The sequence below is a fragment of the Protopterus annectens genome, chromosome 3.part0 (genome assembly GCF_019279795.1).
Source record: "Protopterus annectens isolate FY-2018-M chromosome 3.part0, PAN1.0, whole genome shotgun sequence".
Classification (NCBI taxonomy): domain Eukaryota; kingdom Metazoa; phylum Chordata; order Ceratodontiformes; family Protopteridae; genus Protopterus; species Protopterus annectens.
In genome coordinates, this window is record NC_056731.1 from 845,526,607 (window position 1) to 845,553,134 (window position 26,528).

The following is a 26,528-nucleotide window of genomic DNA, read 5'->3' on the forward strand; positions in this document are numbered from 1 at the left end:
ACCACTAATTCCCTGCCTACAAGTTTCGATGGTGGGCACAGGCATGTCACCTCAACAAGGGTCAGCCTTTCACTCTTTCCACAGCCAAGCAGACTTTAACAACAGCTGCTTCGGATTACGCCTGGGGAGCACACATGGCAGGAAAATGTATTCAGGGCAAATGGACCACAGTCCAAATGCATCTTCACATCAATCAAAAAGAGATGTTGGCTGTACAAAATGCCCTAACAGCTTTCAAGGACCTTCTGCATCCAGGACAATTACTATTAAAGACAGACAACACCACTGTAATGTGGTATATAAACAAGCAAGGGGGCACTCATTCTTACCCCCTATGCAGACAAGCCATGACCTTGTGGAGCACAGCTATAACTTATCAAGTTCATCTGCAAGCACAATTCCTGCCAGGAAAGAAAAATACTCTGGCAGACGACTTAAGCAGAAACATCATGGATCCTCACGAGTGGAAATTAAATCCACAAGTTTTCAGCATGATAACACAAAAATGGGGGTGCCCGGATATAGATCTCTTTGCCTCACCACTGAATTGCCAACTACAAAAATTCTGCACAAGAACTTATCACACACAAGCATGGAAAGTGGATGCTCTTTCGTTCAGCTGGAAAACCCTAAATGTTTATGCCTTCCCACCTCTGCCTCTCCTTTCAGAGGTACTCCTAAAAGCCAGACAAGACAAACCACAGATGATTCTGATTGCTCCAGACTGGTCACGCCAGCATTGGTACCCAATCTTAAATAACTTAGCTCAAGGCCCACCTTGGATTTGCCTCAAATTCCACACCTTCTGACTCAGCAAAACAATCAGATCCTGCACAGTCAGCTCAAAACCTTATCCCTGGCTGCATGGCAGATTCATTAGCCAAACAGACAACACCTCTGTCTAAAGCTGTTATGGATGTAATTTTGGAGGCCAGGAGGCCTAGCACCAGGAAATCTTATTCAGAAAAGTGGAAGAGATTCTGTGCCTGGAACCAGGCTCAAAGCCTTGACCCTCTTGTCGCTAACATTCCTCAGATACTACAATACTTAACTGAGGTGCTGGACAAAGGACTATCCTCATACATTAAGATCCACGCTTCTGCCATTTCGGCTCATTACAACACAGATCCTCCTATTTTCTCTCATCCATTGCTAAAGCAGTACCTCAGAGGGGCTAAAAACATAAGACCGCCCCGGAGAGCACCAACTCCTACTTGGGACCTCAATTTTGTCTTGGAAAAACTCATTTTACCTCCTTTTGAGCCAGCCAATTCAGCAGAGTTAAACTATATATCATGGAAAACTGCTCTGCTACTGGCAATAACCTCAGCACGAAGAGTCTCAGAACTACAGGCACTAATGGGAGTGGAGCCTTTCATCATTTTCCACCAAGACAGAGTTTCTCTAAGAACAAACCCTTCATTTATGCCTAAGGTGGTATCCAGTGTGGCTGTTAACCAAACTATTCACTTGCCAACATTTTATTCAAATCCCCAGAATAAAGGGGAGAGAATTCTACATTCCTTGGACATACACAGGTGATTACGCTTCTGTTTGGACAAAACAAAAGCTTTCAGAAAAACTGAACAATTGTTTGTATCTTATGCTGCAAGATCACAGGGAAAGGCTATTTCAAAGCAGACCATTTCAAAGTGGATAGGACACTGTATCAGGTTCTGCTACACACAACATGGGAAACCTGTACCATCTAACATTAGACCACATTCCACCAGGGCAACTGCAACTTCTACTGCCTATCTTAGAGGAGTACCTATCAAAGACATTTTGGAAACTGCAACTTGGAGTTCAGTGCACACCTTTACCAAGCATTATCACTTGCCTCTTTACTCTAGATCCAGAGCTGGCTTTGCCACTGCAGTGCTGCAGGGCCTCATAGCCACACCAAATCCTCTATAGCACCAGCCACCCTGACTCAGCTTTGGGATTCTACCCAAGTGTAATGACTGCAGCAGTGAAACACAATGAACATAGTACAGTTTTGTACCTACCATAAATGTAGATGTTCGAGTGTCTTCACTGCTGCAGTCCTGGTTACCCACCCGCCATCCCCTCTTTCTTAGCTGCGTCTTATCTATAGCTTTCTACACTATTCTACCTATGTGGTGAATTTGCTGGTTACTGAAGGTTTTGTTTTTACCTTACTGTATGTTTTGTAAGCTATATGTATTGCCTATCTTTTTGGGGGCACCTGACATCTGGGGCGTCGGCTGCTTCTTATATACCCCTGACACACTGACGTCAGGGAGGAGGCGACAGCAACAGACGCTGAACCAAGACTTTGGAACTCTGGCTGACTGCGGGACCGCCTGACGGCAGGATAACCCAAGTGTAATGACTGCAGCAGTGAAGACACTCGAACATCTACATTTATGGTAGGTACAAAACTGTCCTTTCTAATTTCATACTGCCTCATTGGCAGCACGCAGCCACCACCCATTGATTTTTTTATGCATATAGATTAATGGTCTCCAACCTTGTTTGGTTGTTGGTTGGCACTGGTTATTTATGTTGGTGTTTTTTGTCAAAGAATTTGCTGAATTCAAACAGTTCTTGCTTCTGGTTCTTCTTGGTTCTTCCTCCTTAGGACTAAAAGCCTAAACAGCTGATTTCCTGTGGCAGAGGTTAGGCTTATCCCTGATGGGAGAAGCTTAGCCGATTCCATGTCACAGGGAGTTGGGAATTCCAAGCCTTGGAAAGCTGCCATTGTGGATTTTTGCAGGTACAGAACCCATATGCCACTAAGGCAGTGTGAAATTTGAGCATCTACTATTACAGGTAAGTGGGTATTACGCCACTGTACTTTCTTGCTGAACTCTAACCTCTAACTTGACACGGGTCTTTGTCCAGTTGGATTCAACACATCCTTTGGTTAGATGCACACTGCTCTTAAGTAGTCTTTGGTAGGTGTCCCTGATGGTCTCCATCTTAGGCCTCTTTTTGTTGATGGCTTCATGAATGACATGCACAAGACTGTTTACCCTACCCACCTGGTACAGTATACAAGCTCATCTTTTAAAGAATCTGCTACATCCATTCAAGAATTTAACAACTTTTTACTGTCCTTTTCAGTAAGATAGAGTCATGGCCTACTGAAAAATCTTAAACTCAAACCTGTGCACGATGTTCTGCAACTCAGCAACCCACCATCTGAGAATTACTTTTTAAATGCAGATGACAATGCAAAGTTACACTGAGTCATTATACACAAATACCAAAAGTTTGATACACACTTCAACAAGTGGTTATAAAAGCTCAAAAACTAGGACTCCTTTACAGAGGAAGCCCTTTGTAATGAACCATTCCAAGTTAATAATTGCCTACATTTTTCTGCTTCTCAACCTATTTTACACATTATCTTTCCTAACTAACTTGCATACGTGACAGTTTACTATTACAATAAAGTTACAGAATCAGCCTTAACTACATGGCACTGTTACGTCTTGGCTGGTTTGACACGGCTTTCTGGCATAGAGAGAGAGGTTGTGACTTATGACCCAGACACTGAAAAAGCTATGTGGAGGAGGGTCAGAACTGATTTGCCAGCTTGCCTATCCAGGATGGAGGGATTGATGGTCTAGTTTGCCTTGTGCCACTTGCAAGCAGAGAGTTGCAGTTGATGAAATTAGAGAGAAGTGGTGGAAATAGTGATGCCAAAATGGTGATTATAACTCACTTTGCATGTGTGTGGGATCACACATACATAGGCATGAGTGTAAGAGGCAATCGTGGTGATGCAGATGCACACATCAGCAGTCAGGGGTGGGAGTAGGGCGTTTAACTCTAAAAAATAATATGCCCAGCTACTTCAGTTGATGAGGACTTTGGTCTTGTCTGGGGTGGGTAGGAAGGGAGAAATGGTGGCAGCAGGAACTGAGGCAGGGAGAAAATTGCTGATGGTTGTCTTGTAGGGCTACTTGTGTAGGTAGTGTGCTGAGGGGAGGGGGCTACTTGTGTAGGTAGTGTGCTGAGGGGAGGTAGAAACATAGAAGGCTGATTTGCCTTGGATAGCCATGGTACCAATCAACCCTCACGACTGCCTTGATGTTGCACCCTGTGGATGTCTCTTATCCCTGTGCCTGGGATGCCTGTTATGGTGGGACAAGTAGGCTTGAGGCCAGCTGGGTGAAGGTTTCGTGGCCAGCAGACACTGGAGCAGGCAGCATGTAGGTAAAGAATTATCTGGCTTTAGGCATCACAAACCCTAATGCGATCTCAGCTAAACTTTAGCCATAGAATTGTGTATTCACCACAGAACTTCCCTACTGCTCAGTCTCTCCTATTGCATTATGTTCCCCAGTTGAGATCCACATTTCATAGTCTTGCATGCAAATGGAAATAGAACAGACATGGTCTCTTTGTCGCCCTGTCTAAGCCTTGGGCACTGCCACACTTTGGAATAGTATGTCGCCTTCAGTGAGGCTTGTTTGTAATCCTCATAAGTTTACGGGAGTATTCAAATCTCATCTTACAAGTAAATTGGAAATGCAGTTGCTGTCTATAGCAATACTTGCAGTCCTTCTGTCACGCCAGTGCCTTCACTATTTATTTTACTCTACACATATTCACCGTAAGACTTCCAAAGTTAGAGGAGTTTAATCCATCCAGCTTGAATAAGCCTTCTATGAATCTAGTCCTTTTAAATAGTTTGTCATAATTGGCTTTCTTGTAATTCCATTTCCAAATTGGAAGTACTTTAATCTCTGTCAATAATACTGCTCTCTGTGAATCAAAAAATGGAGCATCAGTTACTCCACTTAGAGAAAACTGGTAAACTTGTTTATTCACTTTAGTCTTATACCTTGTGTAAGTTGACTCAAAACCTGTTCTCTTAACCATTTGTGAATTAGACTCTTATTTAAAAATGTTCCATGATTTTGAACCATTGCTTCCCATCACCATTATTTTTGGCTTTGTTCCTGGTTCTTGAAAAAAGAAATTGGGAGGTGTGTCTTGAGGTTGTGAAGAGCCAGACTTCACTAAATAACTTTAACAGAATTGCGCAGTATTTTTTTAATTAACAAGAAACATCTTTATTAAATTATTACTTACACTATAGGCAATCATACATTCATTTAAATGAAAACAAACCATATTGATATAATTTTATTTGCAAACATTATACATCACTTATAAGCTGTCCAGTCACTGTCAGTCAAACATTACATGGCTCATTCAAATCCTGCCGTATTTTAAGCCTCATTTCTCATCTCGTCTGTATTGTTCCCACAGTTTCTATTTTTTTCTGTGTAATATGATCCTTCCCTTTTCTAAAGTTGCCATTTCAAGTTGTTTTGTCTCTACTACTTTAACTACTTCTACTACAGTTGGTTTAGACTTTGGTTTCCATTTTCTAGTAATTTTTTTTGATAGCTACCATAATCTGACTCTGCAAGGCCTTACTATGTCTAGGCAATTCTGATTTTGTATCATAGCTCAAAAAGTCATTTCTTTAATCATACCAGTTCGCTGACCCAGTATTTCTGATAGAAAAGTCTGCCAACTCGTTATACTCCCAGAAAATGTTTTATTTATTTATTTTACATTTGTTGACCAGGCTAGTCTAACTGGATACATGTCCATTTTCAGTAGAGGCCCGGGGAGAAAAGCTCCAAGACGCATACAAAATACATATAGAAAGTTGTAACAGTCCAAGCTTAAAAAAACAGCTATTGTTAATAAAAAAATGTTAATAAAAAATACAAAATATAATACCTATAATGAGCTTAACACAAATAGTAAAAGGTAATATACAAGAGATGATACTGTATACATATATTTGATTTGCAATAACAGTCTGTTGTTTCTTTAAGGATAAGTCTATAAAGATGAAGAGTATTAATTAGTGTAAAGGAAGAAAGTTAGTCAGGGTTAGTACAGGAGCATAACCAGTGTGTATTGAGAAGTAGTTTTAGATTCTTTTTAAAAAGTGTAAGAGAAGACAGAGTTACGAGTTCAGTGGGTAGTAGATTCCATAGCTTTCGAACAGTATTAGAGAACAGGGAGTCTCCAAGTATGAATCAGCAGTTTGTTTGAGGAGCGTAAATTCTTAAGATTGTTGTAAGGGGTAATGAGGCTAGTGAGTATTGGAGTGTTGGTGTGTTGATACAGGGTTTTATGGGCTATAGCAAGCTGGTGAAATTGAAGCTGGTTTAGAAACTCTAGCCATCCTAGTTGTTTTAGATTGACAGTGATGAGTTCTGAAAGGAGAGCCAGTGGCAAATCTAGCAATATTATTATAGGATATTGCCAGTTGGTTGAGGTTGTTTTTAGAAAGATTAGTGTATATAGGTAAAGCATAGAGTAGAGTGGAGATTAAGTGAGTTCTGGCTATAGCGGTCCTAGCTACTGGTGTAAGAAAGGGTTTGATTCTATAGAGGGATCCCAGTTTTTTGTTGACTGATTTTATTGCACTGTTTATATGAGTATCAAAGTTGAGGTTGTTATCTATTGTTATTCCTAAGAGTTTAGTGGTTGGGTCGGGAGAAATGAGAGTACCATTATTAGATATGAGTGGGAAATTTATAGGGGTGGACTTTCGGGTTGGCGTGAAAAGTAAAAGTTTAGTTTTTTTGGGGTATAGGAGGAGGCAGCGGTTTGAGAACCATTGTTCTACAGTATTGAATGCTTTTTGGGTAAGGTACTGTAGTTCAGTTGGAGAAGTGGCTGAACAAATTGTAGTAGAGTCATTTGCATATTGAATACAGGTGGCATGTGGAATTGCTGAGTGAAGGTCATTATTATAAATGGAAAATAGGAGTGGGCCTAATATGGAGCCCCGAGGAACACCAAGGGAAATGGGAAGGTGATTAGATAGTTTATTGTGCCAGGGTACAGCCTGCTGTCTATTTTCTAGGTAAGATTTGAACCAATTTATGGCTAGAAGTTCGAGTGAAAGGGATTTCAGTGTATGTAAAAGGAGTTGGTGATTAACCATATCAAAAGCTTTAGATAAATCAATGAAGACTGCAGAAGAAAGAATATTTTTGTTATGGTTTTTGTTAATGCAGTCTGTGAAGGATAGCAGGGCAGTGGTGGTACTGTGGAAAGGTCTGAATCCATGTTGGCAGTTGGCAAGTAAGTTGTTTTGGAGTAGGTGGTTAAGTAGTTGCTTATGGATGCACCTCTCCATTATTTTTTGCAAGAGGAGATAGTAGAGCTATAGGACGAAAGTTAGAGAAGTCATTGGAGTTCCCACCTTTATGTAGTGGGATGATATGAGGAATGTTCCAGATAGATGGGATAGTTCCTTCACTTATGGTTCTGTTGACCAGAATGGAAATGGGATAGGCAATGGCTGTAGCTCCTTTTTGCAGGTATTCTGTCGGAAGTTGGTCAGCTGAGGGGGTGGTAGGTTTTAATTTTTGGAGAAGGGAGCAAATAAAGGAAGTAGACACTTGTAACTGAAATGATGTGGATGGGCTTGTAGTAGAAGTAGGCAGATTTGAGGTATCAGGAGATAGATGGCAAGTGTTTGGATGGTGTCTGTGAAGAAAGAATTGAAGGCATTAGCAGTATGTATGGGATTCTCAGGGTTAGAGCCTAGTGGGTTAGGTGTGATAGATTGACCTGTGTATAGAAGTTTGTTAATGCTAGTCCAAAACTTTTGTGGTTTCTTTTGGTAGGTTTGCTGTAATTGGAGGTAAAAGTTTTTTTTGTCTAACAGGATGGCTTTTTTTGTATTATTTCTAAGTTGCCTAAAGGTTTGGTGATCTGTAGGATTCTTAGTAGTACGCCATTTTGCCCAGGATTTGTTTCTGAGAAGGATTTTTTGCCTAGTAACATTTCAGAGCCAATGGGCTGGTTTAGCTTTAATTCTAACAGAGCGTGTTGGGGCGTGGTGGTCCAGGATGGCTAAGATTGTGGAATTGAAGTATTCTGTTGCTTCATTTAGTGGGAGGGATTTTAGTGGTGACCAATTACATTGCTTGAGTTCTGTCTGGAAAAGTTCTGGGTTAAATTGCTTTTTGGTACATACTGTCCTGAAAGTGTTTGGGTAAGTTAGGTTGGTTTTATGTCTGATAATATAAGTTAGTGAGTGGTCACTTGGGTCATCTGGGAGGGTTCCTACTTTGTATGTTTGATGAGGACTATTAGTAAGCATCCAGTCTAAGGTACTTTCTTTGTTATTGGGTCTGTTAGTTCCCAATTACTTCTTTCTTCCCCATTACAACTCAGGTATTTGCTATCTACCTGTGGAAAAATTCTTTGGAATCCTACTTGGGTATAAAAATATCTGTGAACATTTCTAAGCAAAGATCCTGAATCTTCTAGATTGTGTTGCATATTTCCCCCATTGTTTCATTGTGAATTGCTTATCCAGTCTCTTTCTAATCTCATCTGATTGATTCTTATAGTTGTCATGGAATATTTTATATGCTGAACTGATTATTCTTTTTCTAACAGCAGTTTCTGTTCTAGATTATACTAAAAACTATGCTCGTCCTCAGCTTAGGATCCCCCGACTTTCTGTTTGCCTGTACTCTGCCTTCCCTATCAAGGATTGATATCAATCTCTAGCCTGCAGTCCAAATACATTCTTGGCCTCTTTCCATTCTGTTACCAATTCCTGTATAATTATTTGCTACCAGTGCCAGTTTTGCCACTTTTCTCCAATAAATTCCAGCCCCTTCTTGACAATTGCATGCATCCCTAATTGCAGTTATCCCAATTGGCGGAATCTCTTTTCTTCATTCCCATGTTGGCTTAGTTATTAGAATAATTTATGCTTCTTTATGAATGCAATATTCTATATGGTTACTGTAATTCTCATTAAGGATCTGCATCCAAAATTCCAGTCTCTCCTTGTTTCTTGAGCATGCCCCGTTTTTTGTCTTCATCCCTTTAAACTTTGAATTATAGGTTTCTGCCTTAACTGTGTAGCTCTGGAGTACCCATTCAAATCGGGTAATGCCAATCCACCTTGTTCTATTGGAAGAGTCAGCTTATTCCATTTGACACTTGCTGTCTTTCCCCTCCCACATAAAATCCTTCAACTCTTTATTATTTGCTATCAAACAACTTCTCCTCGGGTTGATAGAAATATGCCTGCCTGTGTATAAAACTAAAGGGACTAAAACATTTTAACTGCTTGTATCATGCAATCCATATCCGTAAAACAGAGCTTCCAGTTTCTCAGTTTTTGTATTCTCTTTTGTTTAGTCTCTTCCCACATATCCTTAACCGCCACATCAGAATCTTTTTTAATCCATCCATACTTAATTTTATCATGTACCCATAAATGTGGATATTTCTGAACCAATTTATGTGTGGGTACATAATTCACAGCTATCGCCTTTGTTTTAGCTTCATTCATTTTGTATCCCAAAAAGATTTGGAACGGTCTCAAAATGTTCAACAACACTGAAATGTCCTTTTCTGGTTTTATTAGGTATAAAATATCATCATCTGCAAATTGAGCCAGCTTTTCTCGACTGACATCCTGATTATATCCTTGAATTTCTGAGTCCCTTATTTTCTTTGTCAGTTGTTCAAAATATAGTGCAAATAACCACGATCCCTCATATATTCTCCTAATCAACCTTATAATTTTATCAGGAATGCAAATGCTTCCATTGCCCTGTTCATAAATTCCCAGCTTTCTCTGCATCAAGACCTATCAACAATAGTGGTGTTTTCTTATATTCTGCTTCCTTGTGGATCATAGACATTCTGTTAATGTTGCTAAATGTTTGCCTCTCCTCCACAAAACCACATTGATTCATGTCTATCAATTTTGGTATCACTTTTGCTATTCTTATAGGTTCATAGGTGTTTACTAGGCTGACCAACCACAAGGCCCTTTTTAAGCCTAGCCATGCATCCCAAGTCTCTGACAAGTTCTGATACCCTTGATAAATGTAAGAAGGGGCTTAGGAGATGAACCATTTACAAGCTAGGGCCTGGGAGATTGAACCATTTACAGGTTGCCTGTGTCCATTAGGAGACATAGATGCCAAACCAGGGATGAATTTCCTGTTCCCCATCCAATTTTCAGGTTGCACTTGGTTAGGGAGGAGCTCTGCTTCACATAGATAGGGAGTCCGTTCCAAAGACGTGGTAATCTCCGAGTTAGATACCTGTATCTCCAGCAGGTCCTATTTATATTACAAGCAAGGTTAAGTCTTTAGAATGGGTAATCCTGGTGCTGCTTCTTTTGTGGATATTCAAGAGGTCCATCAGAGTGGGGTCTGACAATGCCTTGTATGTCAGGCATAGATCTCCTCTCAAAAGCCTGTATGAGAAAGAATACAGGGATAGAGCCTTCAGGGGGTCTGCATAGGACATTTTACTTAAGCCCTGTATTGTTTTAGCGAGAATCTTCTTTGGATGTTCCAATTGTTGGATATGCCTAGTTAGGTATATACCAAAGGGGGGCATTGTAGTCAATGATAGGTCTGATGAATGCTTAATACAGTGGAACAATGACTTCCTTGGACTTGGATGTCATACCTTTGTGTATATGTTGAGCAACATAGAAGGATTTCCTCACTACTGTACACACATGATGGTCAAAGGCTAGATTACGATCTGTGTGTCCCGAAGTCCCTGACTACTGGGTCAACTCTAAGGAGTGTGTTGTCAATATGATGGTTACTAGGGGTGAATGACTTCCCAAAGGATACTTTTAGCCATTATAGACGTAAACACTTTATAATCATGGTTTAGGATTGAAATGGGGCCTGTATGAAGCTGGATCTAATGGGTCTTTTCCCTCTTTAGGTATTACAGCCACCACCACTTTCTTCCAGGATAGTTGTTTTTCCGTTCTTTAAATCCTTTTAAACAAAACCTTCCAGATCTTTAATTTTTTCCCCTCCTAGCTTCCAAACTTCCAGGGGAATACTATCTATTCCTGGGGGACTTTCCTGTGGAATGGTTATACATCACCATTTTTATCTCGTCTCCTCCTATCCTGTCAGTAATTGAGCCTAATCTACCTCTAACCTTGTCATATTTAATTCTTCCATAAACATTTCCATTTGTACCTTTTTATTGATTTCCATGTTTATGTGCTTTATGCAGATTTTCATAAAATTTTAAAATATTGCTAGTACCTCTACAGGATCTCTTGTTATCTTCCTTGTTATAGGCTCCCAAGCTTGGCAACAATCCTTTCTGCTTACTTTTGCCTAAGTTGTTGTGCTAAAAGTTTTTGTGCTCTGGAGTTATCAGCAAAAAACAGTTGTTTAACAGCAATCTTTCTAAACTCATGCATATTATTCAGGTAATCCCTAATTTTCTGTTTAGCATTCTGCAATTGCTCCTCCTCTTGTGTGAGATTCCTCCTATTCTGCAGTACTTTAACCTTTGTCAGTCCCTCTAAATAATTTACGTCTTAACCATATCCCTTTCATTCATTTCCACCGTATTTTTAAACTCCACTTTAATTGTATCCCACTCCCTAGCTGTATTTTCAGAAGAAATTTCTATCTTCTCTGATAACTCCTGAATAATTTCCACTACTGATTCCTTAAATTCCTCTCTTTTCAACAGATAAGTGGGAAAATGCCATTGTCACATTTTTATTTCATTACTCTGCAGTTCTATTTTAGTTATTTGAAATAGTTACTGGATACATATGAAAACTTTCAGTTAAATGTTCACGTTCCTATGAAATATATGTCCGGTCTACTGTAGACCAGTTTTTGTATCTTGGGGAGTAATATGTAAATTCATTCCAGATGCCTACTGTTGAATTCACATCTTCAATGCCAGATATTTTCATAAATTTCTTCAAAGATCTACCTTCCTTAGTTGTATTTTCCCTTCTGGGCCCCCAAGATACATCCTCACTGCGAAAAATCAAATCCCCACCTATAAGTAATATTCCCTGCTGAAAGCTGATTATTTCTCCGAGAATTTTCTTAAGCTCAGTTACAGCAGTTTTAGGTAGAATATATTTACATGCCAGTGTAATCTTTCTCCCTTGCCAGTAGCCCCTTAGTACTGTAAGTCTACCATTATTATCTTTATCATCTTCTGGTACTATTGGAGCTCCTCTTGCAATTAATATAAGTACTCTTTTTTTTTTTTTTTTTTTTTTTTTTTTTTTTCCTTTGTCCCAAGTATTCCGCTGAATAACCACCCTGAAAGCCTTTCTTTATCAAGTTTGCATGTTCATTTCTTTCCAAATATGTCTCCTGTAGCATAGCTATTTGCACTCTACATTTTTTAATATAGTTCACTACTCTTTCTTTTTTGTATGTATCTGTCCGAACATTTACATTTAAAGATAAATATAGAAAACATCACTGTGTTAATAGTTGTTATTCCCACCTTTTATGTGCAACACCTTTTTTGTTAAGAGTCTAGTTGCAGCTTTTGTGTTACATGCATACATTGTTTGACAGGTTGATCTTTTATGCAGTTGTTTCTTGTATCAGTTTGAGCCTATGTCACATCTTACAAAGTGTACAAACAAACAAAACCGTGTACACCTTAAAATATTGAAGTTTTACCCTCTTGATAGGAACAATTGTCCCAGACTGACAGCCTCACTGACAGACTTGGGTTGACCTAAAGGGAAGGTTATGCATGCTAAGATGCATGGTACAGCCTTTGCTTTTGCTAAGTGCTGTTTGGTTTTATCTTATCTTTATTACTCTCTCAGATTGGGAAAACACTTGAATGCTTTCAGAAAACATTGTATGATGTTGTCAATCTTCATTCATTCTTGACTGATGGGTTAGATTCCGACCTCTCAGAACCAACTCTGCCATTATACATAGCTCGCACCAGCCAAAAACTCTCAAGCTGAGGCTCTACCCACAATGCTTCTCTCCCGGTTACCTCAGGTCTCGTTTGCCGCATAGAAAATTGGACGTGTCAGCCGATACTCTGAACCAAGTGCTTTAAATTTCTTCTTTCTAAACATTTTTGCTTAAAATTTTTTTAGCTAGATAGTTTTGAGACATTGTTGAGTGAGTGACTGTTTTTCTGACTATTTCTACCCCACCCTTTTTACCTTTCAGTAACTCTAATTGCAATCGCTGGTATCAGCCTCCTCCCTTTTTCTGTTACCATTGGTAAACTCTTATATCATTATTGGTATGCTCTTTTTTTCCCTTTTTGTCCCTTTACCCTTTTGGGTATTTTCTATATACCATTGTTGGTATATCCCCCCCCCAAAAAAAATCCTTTCCTGCCCTTCCTCTCTTGTGTGAGTGTGTGTGCATGTATATATATTGGTGACCTAACTAACTTTTTAGTATGGCAGAGAAGCAAAAGGTGACATCTGGATTTAAGCAGTGTCAAAACTGTGCCAGAAAGATGCCCAGTTCTGATGGGCATCTTTCCTGCGTGTATTGTTTGGATGCTCCTCACTTGGACTTGTACTGTTTGTCAGGGCTTTAGCACCTGTACTTTAGCTGAAAGGTGCTGTAAGCTTATTTTGAAATACTTATTAAAATGTCCTTTTACTGAAGCCTAAGTCTAAGGCAGAGACTTCAAAATTGCCTAAACCTGATGTAAAAAAAGAAACTACTCTGTGCCGACATCTCCTACGGCACATGAAACAAAGTAAAAGGTTCTGACAGTTTCTTTGGAACCTAAAGCCAAAGTACCAGAATTGAAAATAACATCACCTCCGGCACTAAAAACAACTAAATCCTCATCTGTGCCGTCAGTCATTGAACTGGCTCAAACTAAAATCTCTTCGGCACCGACCACTATTTCGGTGCTGACAACCTCTTCAGCACTGATAATAGTTTCTGTTCAACCTCCATTGTCCTCTCATTCGATTCCACAATCCCCTTCCATACAACAGCCTATAGTGCCCAAAGTCGATCTGCCAGTTATTCCCAGGGCTAGATATTCTCCTTCAGTGGACCCCTTTTTTGGTCAGCAACCGAACCCCTTTCTGTATAGGCCCGAGTCCCCTTTGGGAATGTCAGTGCGTTCCTTCAGAATCAGAATTGTACATAGTCGGAATAGTGGATCAGCTTTTGGCAGCCAGAGGCCTCCCTGCACTATTACAAACCTCTCTCCCTCCCGGAGCTTTGGCTTATTCTCCAAGGACTCCACCAGTTTATCCTCCTTCAATCTTGTTTCAGGGCTTGGAGCCTCCCACTTCGATGCTCCTGGTGCCAGTTACCTCGGTGCCGATGGTGGATCTCACCTCTATACCAGAGCCGACCTTTGGCTCCTTTGGATCCATCGCACACCCAGGACCATGGTTTGGCTATTGGTTCCGAGATCCTTGGACTAGTTCTGGTTGATTCCACTGTGCCATCTACTACTATCAGGGCCATGGCAGTTTTGAGTCCTCTGTGGGCTCCTACTCTGGGTGGTGGCTCATCAGAGGAGGGTGCGACCCCAGGTCCGAGGTTGTCTTTCTCGGTTCTGGCCTCCTGTCCCTCTTCTGGTGGGCCTGCCTTCCAAATTATGGAGAGAGCTTTGGCCTCAGCAGGTTCCCAACTGGTTCCATCCTTGTCGGAATGCCATATTTTTGTTTGTTCTAGTTCGCAGCTGTCACATTTTGCTACATCAGGACAGTGGGCACAAGAGCTGCAAGACACCATGGTTCAGGGTCCCCCCTCTTCAGAGTCCTCGTCAGAACCTCCCGTTGAGGAGCCACCCCGTAAGAGGATGTACAAGAGGAAGTACCTGGATTCTCCAGAAGAATCTTTCACTGAAGACACAGATTACGATGGAGAAGGGTCCCCACTGTACACCCCGGAAGAGGTCTCTTGGAGACATCCTGGAAATATTAAAACAGAGGGGTGATTGGAAGCCCTCAAACTTACCCTCTGAGGAATGTGTTCTTGTAAGCTTTTTGTGCCCATCCTTCTACTTCTTGGGGGACCCTGCCCACTGACAACCAAGTTAAGTTGATCGTTCAGTGATCGTGGAAGGCTCTTGATTCTATAGAGCCTATTACCCGGAGACTAGATGAGATTATTTTAGCCTGAGAAGGTCATCCCCATTGGTCTAAGGGTCTAGCAGTGGATGCTATGGTGGTGGCGTCTGCCACCAAAAAAGAACTCACCAACGAGAGTTCAACTATCCATACTCTTGACAGAGAGTCTCGGATGATGGATAGATTTGGGAAGTGGGTTTTGCTTCATCGACCTTTGCTATTTGGTCCTTGAACTTCCTGTCCACTTTACGAGACTCCAAAGGGATCTGATAACTGAGCTTTCAGACCCCCCTGCAGGAGCAGTATCTGACGGGGTTCGAGATAAAGTAGCCCCTCACTTGCCACTCTGGAGTCCATCTCAAATTCGTCCATGCAGCTTATTGCTCATACAGCTGAAGGGACTTCTAGAGTAGCAGGTACAGGCATTGCTATTAGGCATCACGCCTGGATACACTTGTGTGATTTCGCGGAACCCTTTAAGTCTTCCTTTAGCAATGCTCCTGTTGATGCTACTTCCTTGTTTGTCCCAGAAGTCAAAGACACACTAGCCAGGTGTGAAAAAGATGGAAGGACCCTTTATGCTTTGGGCTTTCATTTTTCCACTCCACAGCGACCTTACTCCAGGAATCAGAGGAGTAGAAAAATGTGACTCAAGAAGACCCAAGGGCCTTATTGGCATACGTGGTGACTATTCTTCCTAGGGCAGAGGAGGGAATTCTTCTTGAAGACTGCCCTGCTGTGGCAGAGGAGGTTTGTGCAACCAGGGCTCCAGAGATTCCTTTCCTGGACAACCCTATCAGTGCTCCTGAACAGAGACCCAATTTCTTACCTCTGGAAGCAGTCGGAGGAAGGTTCCCACTGCACCATTCAGCCTGGCTTACAATAACCTTGGATACCTGGGTGCAGAAAATAATTACCAGCTTGACAAAGATAGAGCCTTACCTGTGATCCAGGTGACCAGGGTTCGATTTGCGGTCCCAGTGCTGGGTGGCAGGGAGGAGTAGAAATTGAGGTGCATGGCCTGCATGCCTTTCTCATGCACTCTGGGGCACAAAGAGTTGTAGTTTCCCTGGTGAAGACTGGAGTAAGCACAACTAAGTGCTTTGGGAAGGAGAGGAGCTAGGTGGTTTGGCATTGCAGGAACTGTTGGTTGATAGCTGTGGCAGAGGTAGCAAAAATGGTGACTAAATTGCATCATGCTTAGGAATCAAGTGCTGTGTGATAAAGAACAGAACTATCAAAAAGTTTTACTGTGACTACACTTTTATTGATTGAAAACACAAGCATGTAGGAGAAAGTAATGAAGAAAACTAAAAATAATTCAAGAATTGAGGTTTTCTTGTAGCCATTGGATTAAAAGTGCTTAGTGATTGTTTTCTGACTCTACAAAAACTTACTATGTAGGTTTGTTTCATTGGACAACACAGGGGATGCAGCAGAGTAGACTATGTTAAGAGAATAAGAAGCTATAGAATTACTTGGGGGGGGGGGGTATTTGGATGTCTGCCAGTAATTTTATCTAACCGTGAATCATGGAGATTTACCTAAAAATTGATTTTTTTTTTCCTTTTAAGTCTAGCATAATGTGGAAATTAAGGAAATGCCAAACACAAAGCTCAGCTGCTTCCTGAGATTGTTTACAGTGAGTTAATGTAAAGCTTTGATAGCTTGACTTGTGTTTTGTCCTCCTAATTCTGTCAGTTTCCTACTCCGTATTTAGTGTTTTTTATGTCTCTCTTTTTAGAGAAAATTCTGTTTAAGCAGCATTGTATCCCTGATTTGTGTTTTGTATTTAATTTTCCAGTGAAATAGAAGTCTTGAAGAAGCAAAGCCATGCAGCTCCTTCCTCTAGTGAGTCACTCAACCCTCCTGTGACAGATCATGTTGCTCCACAGGTTTTAATGGACAATGGACAGTACCTCGATATTCGAGGCTCGGACTGTAGTAGTGGTAGTAGGAATGAAAATACTGAACCAGTTTCTCAGCCCCTTACTCAAGATTCAGAAGCAGTCCCTACAGATCATCTCGCCAGTACACTAACTTTGCATTTACAAACTGTCAAAGAATCACGGTCACCCATACCTCCATTATTGAATTCAAACGTAGAGTTTGATAAACCTAACAGGTTGGTAAGAACAATTGAATTTGAATTCTCAATAGAATTTGGAATTGTTTTGTAAATTTTCTGATGGACCGTTACTAATATTTTCTCGCAGAATGGATGAATAATCTGAAACAGATTGTTGGTTTATGCCTTTGAAATCAATGAGCAGTCTTCTGGTTTTACTTTAGGTACCATAACTGGTTACATCCATCTGATTTTTAGGTGAGGTGGGGGTGGGGGGATGCACTGTATGAACTGATAGACATTAACATTTCATGGCTGCTTTGTTTTACCAGTGAGTGCAATCAGGAAGTGTAATGTGTGGTAGATTTTGATGAGAACTTGCACTCATTGCATCTGCAAGGCTGAGAGGAATAATCTGAAAGAATGTACAAAAATTCTGCTTATCCCTGTGACCTGCTGTTTTGAGTATGTTTCTGATTTCTTGTTCCTCTCTGTACATATTCTAAAGATGTATGCATACACTGCCAGTTTTGTTCTATTTAGTGTTTGTTCAAGCAGCAGTGATAGAAGAGCAAATTTGTCTGTTTCTGAAACTTAAGGTTTTATATATATATATATATATATATATATATATATATATATATATATATATATATATATATATGATGTGTGTGTGCATGTGTGTGTGTGTGTATATATGTATGTGTATATATGTATATGTATGTATGTATATATATATATATATATATATATATATATATGTGTGTGTATGTATAAAATCTCTAGTCTGCTATGAGCCGTACCCAGTGGTAACCTTCCTGCAACTCTTTGGCTCACTGTTGTCTTCCAGGTGTGTAAGTCAGCCATTTCTGAACTGAGCAAGAACCCCACATACCCATTCATTCTCCTGAAAGGTGAGAGTTGGGCATTATGAATCATTACAAATTCCTTCACCGTCTCAGTAAGTGGCTTGCAAATTCCCAGTGGTTACTTGGTTGGGGAGAGACTTGTGCTCCCACGTGTCTACCTTCCTGACGCAGATGTGTTCACACCTGTTTTACAGGCCAAGATTTCATGCCCACTCCCATCAGTTGATTACCAACCCACGGCTCCATTTGAGCACAGATGGTTAGCGTCGGCTTATAGATAAATTCTGCTGCCTGCTTCCACGTGCTTTGTGGTAGATTCAAGTTTTACTGATTTTTCTGAGAATGAAGTCCTCTAGCTTCATTATGGGTTGTTGAAGTTCGGGGGAGGAGGTCTGTAAGTGTTTTCTTGGACTTTCTTTCTAATTCCTGAAAGGGAAGCATTTTGAGTCAGTAGTTTTGCTTTGTCTTTTGTGTTTGCCAAGCTGGTGATACAGGGATACTTGTTTACAGAGATTGGAAAAAAAATTCTAGTAAGGAGTTAGCTTGTTTGGTATGTAGATCATGGTTTTAGAACGTGTTAAATAAGGGAAGATAGAAAAATTATGTAGAATAGCAATATTTTATTTATTTTTATTCATTGGGATTTGATTATCAGGATAGTCTGACTGGGAAAGAATTTCCCCTTTTCAGCAGAGGCCTGGGGAGAAAAGCTCCATGGAGCAGAATACAGAGTTATAGGAGAAAACTAGAGCTCATAACAATCATAGGTGTTTGCATTTAGTTACAGAAGTTGTACATAAATTTTATTGTAGTAAATAGAGTATACAAAATCAACTAATTTTTTTATAGCATTAGATATACATTGGTGTTAGATAAAGAAATTTAGCATATTTAGCATGGAAAAAGTGTGTGTGTGTGTGTATGTATATGTGTGTGTGTATATATATATATATATATATACATATATACATATATATATATATATATATATATCTATATCTATATATATATATATATATATATATATATATATATATATATATATACACACACATATATAGGATGCTTGAGATACTGTCAGTGGCACAGCAGGTAGCACTCTCTTGTGATGCAGAGGGCTGTGAGTTCTATTCTCACTCTGGGTAGATCCACTGCTGATAATGCAGTGTAGCATAAGGGGGGGGAGTCTGCTCTCCTTTGGAAGAGACATTAAACCTAACTTCCACCTCCAAATCTTCACACACTGAGTGGACTGTAAATTGACTTGGACTTAAATTTCTTATTTCACTTTACTTCCTTATGCAGAGCTTGAATGGGTTAAATGTTGCCATACTCAATCTGTAGGATTTAGCAGCAGAACAGCATTATGGGGTTGTAGGTAGGGCGGTGCTTGAGTTTGAGGAGTTCATTGCCATTGCTAGAGGGTGCCAAAGGTACCAGTCCGGAGTTTGTGTCCTGGCAGGGATCAGAGAAATCTCATATTCCAGTATGTACATAGCTTACATTTTTATACCAATAATTATTTGGGTAAGAAAAGCATTGATTTTTTTTTTTATTTTTTATTTATTTTTTTTGGCTTTAGGAGCAAGTTAGCTTTAGAGAGCCATGACTCAGCAGATGCAAAGGAGTCTAGTTGTTTTTTGTAGTTTAAAAAGGGATGAGGCAGAGATGAAAAGTTTGGAATCATCTGCATGCTTTACCTTATCTGTTTAGTTGCTGTATGGAGATCATATTTCAAAGACACTGAAAAGTAGGGGACCTAAAATAGAGCCTTGACCAACAACAAAAGATACTGGTAGGAAGGGAGAGAAGTCTTGTTCCCATTTAAGAGCCTGTAACCTATTGTATGTTAAAGGAGAACCACACTCACAAACTCAAACATGTTTATCTCATTATGGTTTGTTTTTTTCTACATTTTAACACCACTCTGGGACTATTTGCAGGTTTTTAAATATTTTTACATGTAAATTCTGAGTCTGACAACATGTGGTCTAGCATCTTAAAGTGATCCTGATTGTTAAGACTTGCCTCTAGGTATCCCTCAACGCGTCTGTAAAAAAAAAAAAAAAAATCCATCACTCTGGTCTCTTTCTTCCTAAAGCATTAATTTTGCATGCATACACTGCTGTCTTTTGTGCTGCGGTAGCGTTGTCGCCTCACAGTTAGACGTTGCCCGTTCGATTCTCAGTTAGAGCGTCTTCTGTGTGGTGACATGCATGAATGGGGTTTCCTTCATTGAAGGTTGTGCGTTAGGCCCGGCAAGCCAGCACTTAAAACTCTACTGCTAATCATTAGCGGACTGGAGTTCCACTGTGGCGACCCCTAACCGGGAAAAGCCGAAAGACACAAACAAACAAACAGTGCTGTCTTTCAGTCACTTAATTTCAGTAACATTTCATGCCGTTCAGTGACTACTTAAAACGCAAACAGTGCAAATGCCACAGAACAGACTTTCAAAATGCTCTTTATTGCTGCCCCTTCTTAGAATGGCTAAATTGCAGTCTTTTGTGAAGCCTGAATTGTACTACTTTGACTCATTTCTCATCTCCCTTTATACCTAACTTCTCCAGCTGTAAAAGTGCTAAGGGAAGTTTCAGCTGTTACCTACTGTGATTGACAGCTCACAGCAGGAGACTTGACTCGTGTACTGTTTCCTTAGTCTAGTCTTTACTTTCTGTATGGGTAGGGGAAGGACCAGGGAGCTGTGACATCACAGCATGGGTGGGCTTTTAGGATGGTCCTGGTGATGTCAGTTTGGGGAAGGAATTGGCCAGAAAACTACCAGCATTCATTGGCCTCGATGACATCAGTGAATTGGAGACTGCAGCAAGCTTTTCCAGGATGGGATAAAAGTATTTTGAAAGTGAAACCACCACAGTACGGTAAGGTACTGTTCTAGTGGAGAGAAACAGTCGATTTAAAATATTTTAAATGCTGTATTGTTGTTTATTCGTAGCAGGGACTGTAAATAGGGAGTAAACGGGCAGAGAAGTTGAGCATTTAATAATATAATCCCATTGTCCTTTAACTGTAGACCCACAAGAGAACGAGAAGAGCTGTTTGATGTCAGTTGAGGAAAGTTGCTATAGCAGTTTCTTATGGACGACTGTGTAATCTTTCTTGGATAGGTTGAAGAAAAGGGATGCTACTAGGTTGCATGCACTTCTGTGTAGGTTAATTAAATTGGTGAAGTTAAGAAGGGCTGATGTTGTATTGTGGTGTGGGCAGAAACCAGCCTTAGTTTTTGAGAGGAGATTATCAATTAGATACTTGAAGTATTGAGAGTGGATGCAGCTTTCCACACCTTTTGATAGAGGAGGTTGGAAAGTGATAGTTTTATGGTTAGAGACGTTTATATATTTCCTCCTCTGTGTAGTGAGAGAATGAAGATTTTTTATTCCCCCAGAGAGTTGGAAGGTGATTTTCTCTGATGGAGTAGTTGGTCAAGATGAAGACTGGGTAGGCTAGTGCTTCAGCACCCAGTTTAATATATCCAGCTGGTATATTTTCTATAGCTAAGGTAGTTGGTTTTAACTTTAGAAAAAGTTTCTTAATTACAGAAGCTGGTACTGGTTGAAGGGTAAAGGTAATTGAATGGTTTTGCAGTGTTCTATGAATAGTTAGTGATGGTGGTGAGTTTTCCTTGTGTAAAGAAAAAAACGTTTGTATGAAGTGGTTGTTAAATTGTGAGGTATGTTGTTACTATTACTTGTAGTAGGAAACATTGTGTTAGTATACATTCTGGTTGAAGGAGATAGTTTGTTTATTAATTGTTTAATGAGGTCCAGAAGAGGTTTTTTCATGTTTGTGCAGGAGAATGGTGTGGTAAGATGTTTTTATTTGCCCTGGTTTAGTGTTTAGCAAGGTTTCTTAGGTATGCAAAAGTTTGGAGGTTGCGTTTAATTTTGTTTTTGAACCACGTTTTCCAGGCTTTGTCTCTGTCTCATAAGTTGCTTGGTTTTCTTTTCTTAGACATGGTGCTTGGTTTGCCTTTATTCTTTTGGTTGTTACTGGGCTAGTTTGTTTAATATATTGAGAAATATTGCATTAAATTCAGACAAAGCGTCATCTAAGAGGATTGTTTTCTACCTGCTTCTGATGAATCAGGAAGTAAAAAATGTAACTATTGGAGCATGTAATCGATTTTTTCATCTCTTATACCTGTAATATGCATTGTCCGTTAACCTAACCGTGCAGAATTTGGAGCAACAGCAGCATAGTTTGTTGTTTTATCTTCAAATAACTGTCATCAAAACTTTATTGGACAGCTGAAATTTACAGTAGTGGCATGCAGAGTGCAAACCATTCTGTAAACATAGTCAGTACTGGCTGACTGGAGATGTGTTCTATTTGAAACTAGTTTCTGATGCACTGCAAAGTTTCTTGTGTGACAAGTTCCTTTGCAGATGAAATCAAAAACATCGATGTGACCTGGTGGTTTGCACCTGCCTTTTTTTTTTCAAAAAGTTTACCACTTAAATAAAAGCAATAAAGATTGCAAATAAATTCACTTTTTTCATAAAACACGCATCCCAAAATATTGTCAACTGCATATTACCATCGTACACATTGAATTGATGCATCACATTTTCTTCATAAATTTTGACATTTTCAAAATATTGACTTTTTCCTCATCTTTACACCATTCAGTATTTTTTCATTTTTTTACACCATTTTCAATGCCCCTCAACATTTTTTTCTTCATTGCCACTGTGAAAGTGTTGATCCCACGCATAACATTTAATGGTATGCATCTTTTTCATTGTGTTGTCTAGTGAATCCCCCTCTAACAGCTGTATTTACTTTACAATACTTTGTAATTCTTCCAAGGTAATTTTATTCCTTGATTTCCATTTTCTTGTTATTATTTTTCTTTCTGCTAATATACTTAGTTGGGCACCTTTGCATGTTGGCAATTATTGCCTCTGCTCCAACTTAATAGCATCAGCTCCTTAGTAACTTGGACTTGTCCAACAGGTTGCTTTTTTTACAGCTTGAGCTTCCTGACTTGAGCTCCTCCCTTATACCAACAATGCCCCACTCTGCCAGTGCACCTCCCTTATCGTTTGCTGGTCATAGCTTCAGCAGCGAGTTCACCTGGTTCTTGAGCCTCCTCCATTTGTGACAGGGTTACTGCTTTCTTAAAAAGACAAAGAAAATTTTTTTCTCTTTTTCTTTGATAATGTCTGAGCAGAAACCTCATGGTTTTAAAAGAAATGCACTTCCTGTGGATGGAAGATTCTGTTGCCTGATGCCCACGTCGACTGTGTTTATTGCTTGGGGCCTTCCCATCTTGAGGCCGTCTATCCCTTGGCTCTACTGGACAGGAGGAGCAAGCTGGTACTTGAAGGGCTGTTTCTGCTTTCCTCCACCTTGGGGGTGCCATCAATTTCATGGGCTCAACTCCCTCCTAAGAGGCCTAAGGAGACCCAGGAGAGCAGAAAGTGCTTTCCTGCGTGGTCGTCCTCAGAACCTCCTAAGAAGGCTCCCAAATTATTGGAGCAGTCCCTGTCGGCACGGAGGTCAGTTCCGACTTCTCCTCTACCCTGGTCGCCCTCTGTTGCCGTGGGGCTGATTGGCACTTCAGTGGATCCGGCTGTGTCGCAGGTTTGTAGATCCCGATCTCACTCTCCCAGGAGATCTTCGAGATCCCCGTCATCAGCTTCTTCCAGGTCTTTCCAAAGCCTGTCCTCCAAGGACATCGGCAGACTCATGAGGCCGTTCCTTGAGGCCCAGATTCAGAAGGGGCTTGGGTCTCGTCCATTTACATGTGGGTCCTTGAGGGTTTCACCTTTCCAACCTTTGGCTCCTTCTCTGATCTGCCGTTCAGGTTCAGAGTCTTCAGTGCTGTTAGTCTCTATTGCGGAGGTTGTGGAGCAGATAGAGATTTCCTGTTCACCTTTCAACTATTTTTCCGACCTGCTCTGCTCCATTGGCTTCAATTCCAAGCAAGTATTGGAGCTGTAGCATCGAGTTTGTTTCCATGGAATGACATTAATTCTGAAGCTTTCAGAGTCTTCGCTTCCCCTTGGAGCTTTGGCTTTCGACATCTCTGCTCTGACTCCCCCTTTGTTGCAGGGGGCTCAAGCTGTCCGGGAGGTGTTGGCTTCAGCTCCGGAGGGACAGTTTTTGGTGGTTCAGAGCCCTTCAGCTTCTGAAGTGGTGGAGACGGTTTTCTCCCAGCCAGAGATGCCCTGCAATCTTCTCAATCCCTTTTCTCCTCTACCACTAATTCCCAAGTTCTTACAGAAGACTTTCACGTTGCAGAGTAAAGTAATCCTCATTGCCTCCTTTCGGCCTCGACGAACCTGGTTCACCTTTCTCTGGTCTCATCTAGTTTGCCCTCTGTTGAGGTTGGATCCGGCCCCAAATCTGCTCTCTCACCCATCAAGTCATCCCCATCCAGACATACAAGGCCTGAAACTAACTGCATAGTTTCTCCACTTCCAGTGATGACAAGATTCCCCAGGCTTTCTTCCCCCGTTTGAGAAATTTTGGTCTCCTTACATAGGTATTCAACACGTAAGATTTATAGAAACAAATGGAAAAGATTTACTATTTGGGCTGAACAAAAACAGATCCTTTTACAGCACCAGTTGCAGATATACTTGACTTTTTGGCTTCCCTTTTCTGTGATGAAGCTAGTTGTTTTACTGTCAAAGTCCAGTTAGCAGCCATATCCAATTTTCACTTGGGTTTTGATTCCTTCTCCCTTTGCATCTTCTGAGCTCTGTAAAGCATTCTGTAGGGCCTCTTTCCTGCTACGGCGTCCAGTGAAAGATTCTACTCCTCTTTGAGATCTGAAAATTATTTTGCAAGCCCTGGTCCACCTGCCCTTTGAGCTTTCATCTACTGTGAATTTGAAACTCTTTTCCTAGAAAACTTTTTCTGGTAGCTATTATATCTGCAAGAAGAGTGTCTGAACTCCAACTCTTTTCTTCATAATTTCCATATTTGATTTTTCACAAGGGTAGAGTTACCCTGCATACTAATCCTATTTTTATTTACCCACGGTGGCTAAGGAAGGGAACATTAACCAGTCCATCAATCTTCCAGTCTTTTTTCCCAGTTATCAAAACAAAAGTGAATATACTTTCCATTTGCTTGATGTTCATAGATAGCTTTGTTTTTATTCACACAGAACCAAGCCCTTTAGGAAGTTTGATCAGTTGTTCTCATCTTTTTCAGTGGCAAAAAGAAGTAAATCTATTACCAAAGTCTCAGTAGCAAGATGGTTGAAAGACTGTATTACCTTTATTTACTCTTCCAAAAACATTCCCTTACCAGGACAAATTAAGGCCCACTCCACAAGGTCCATGGCTACTTCACAGGCTTTTTGGTCTAGAGTTTCAGTTGACATTTGTGCTGCAGCTAGTTTGTCTAATCCCCACACATTTGTTACGCATTACAAATTGGACATCCTTTCCAGGAGTAGAAGTGCTTTTAGCTCTGCTGTTCTCCAGAATGTCCTTCCGTGAGGGCCACCCTGGATCTTAGTAGCTAGGGATTCTGTCCCACAGGTTAACGAAATGAAGAGGACAACATCAGATAAAGAAGTTATGGTCTAACCATAATGCTCCATTTGTGTTGTCCATCTTCAATTCCATTAACTTTCCTGCCCCCATCCCCCTGTCCAAGTCTTTGGGAAGCCTAGTGGAATGTTCAGAGGAATTTCTATTCCTTAAGTTGAGTTCCTGATGTTTAGTTTATAGAGTTGTGTATTTTCACTAGTGTAAATATGTTTATGTGCTATGCCTTTTCTTGTAAACTCGATCTGGGGTACGTTGGGGGAGCAGGGCATTGTTGGTATAAGGGAAAAGCTCAAATCAGGAAGCTCAGTTTGAAATAATAAAAAAAAAAAAAAGGCGAATAGTTTGTTCCGGGGATCAGAACCAATACCCATAGGTTAATGGAAATGAAGATGGACAATATAGATGGAACTTTATGGTAAGAACATAACTTTTTTTTTTACTTGATGTTGACTTTCCTGACATCAGCCTGTTTGGAATTAGCTTACTTGGCCTCTGCCTTTCTGACACTGGGTTGGATGTCCTTCAAGGATGCATCTGCAGTCCTTACAAATGGGTTGTCCTGTCATCAGGCAGCCCTTCGGTCGACCGGATTCCAAAGTCTGGGTCTGGCCTCGGCTGGTGTCGCACTTCACCCGACGTCATAGCTGCAGTTATTCGGATATAAAGGCATCAGCCGACGCCATTTTCCTCAGTCTTTCTTGCCGCGTGGCGCCCGAAGCAGAAGCTGTTCGCAAGTGCCGGTCGGTCAGAACCAGAGATTACTACTACTGAAAACTACTTCGAAGACTTCTAAAAAGCTAAGTACCCCGTTGAGGACTCTTTCTTGCCTCAGCCGATGTCAGAAAAAGTGAATAACTGTTTAACTTGTGGGAAACAAATACCTCATAAAGATTTCCACTCTTACTGCTTACCTTGTCTAGGCCCAGACCACGACGTCGCAGCTTGTCTAGCCTGTGCTTCTTTTAACCGGCGGACGCTTAGACGCCGGTCGGAGTTTGCTGAGGAGTTTTTCGGCTCCGAATTTGCTTATATTATGCAGTCGGATCCTCCGACTTAGCAAATTTCTAAACAACGCAAGGAAAAGGACCGACACTCGCGGTCCGCGGTTTCGGCTGAAACCGCGGTTAAATAACCGAGTGTCTCGGTTTCGGCTGAAACCGAGCAAGCGGTTCCACCTTCAG

General features: G+C 40.7%; 1 protein-coding gene across 1 annotated transcript in view; it reads left to right on the top strand.

The window, feature by feature from the left end:
* The window catches only part of RELCH (RAB11 binding and LisH domain, coiled-coil and HEAT repeat containing), a gene marked incomplete in the record, with an annotated part of 1,574,926 nt that overhangs the window by 457,579 nt on the left and 1,090,819 nt on the right, over positions 1-26,528 (top strand). Inside the window, 1 exon segment of the mRNA XM_044065183.1 lies at positions 16,683-17,003. Within this exon segment, the coding sequence (XP_043921118.1) occupies positions 16,683-17,003 (321 nt within the window).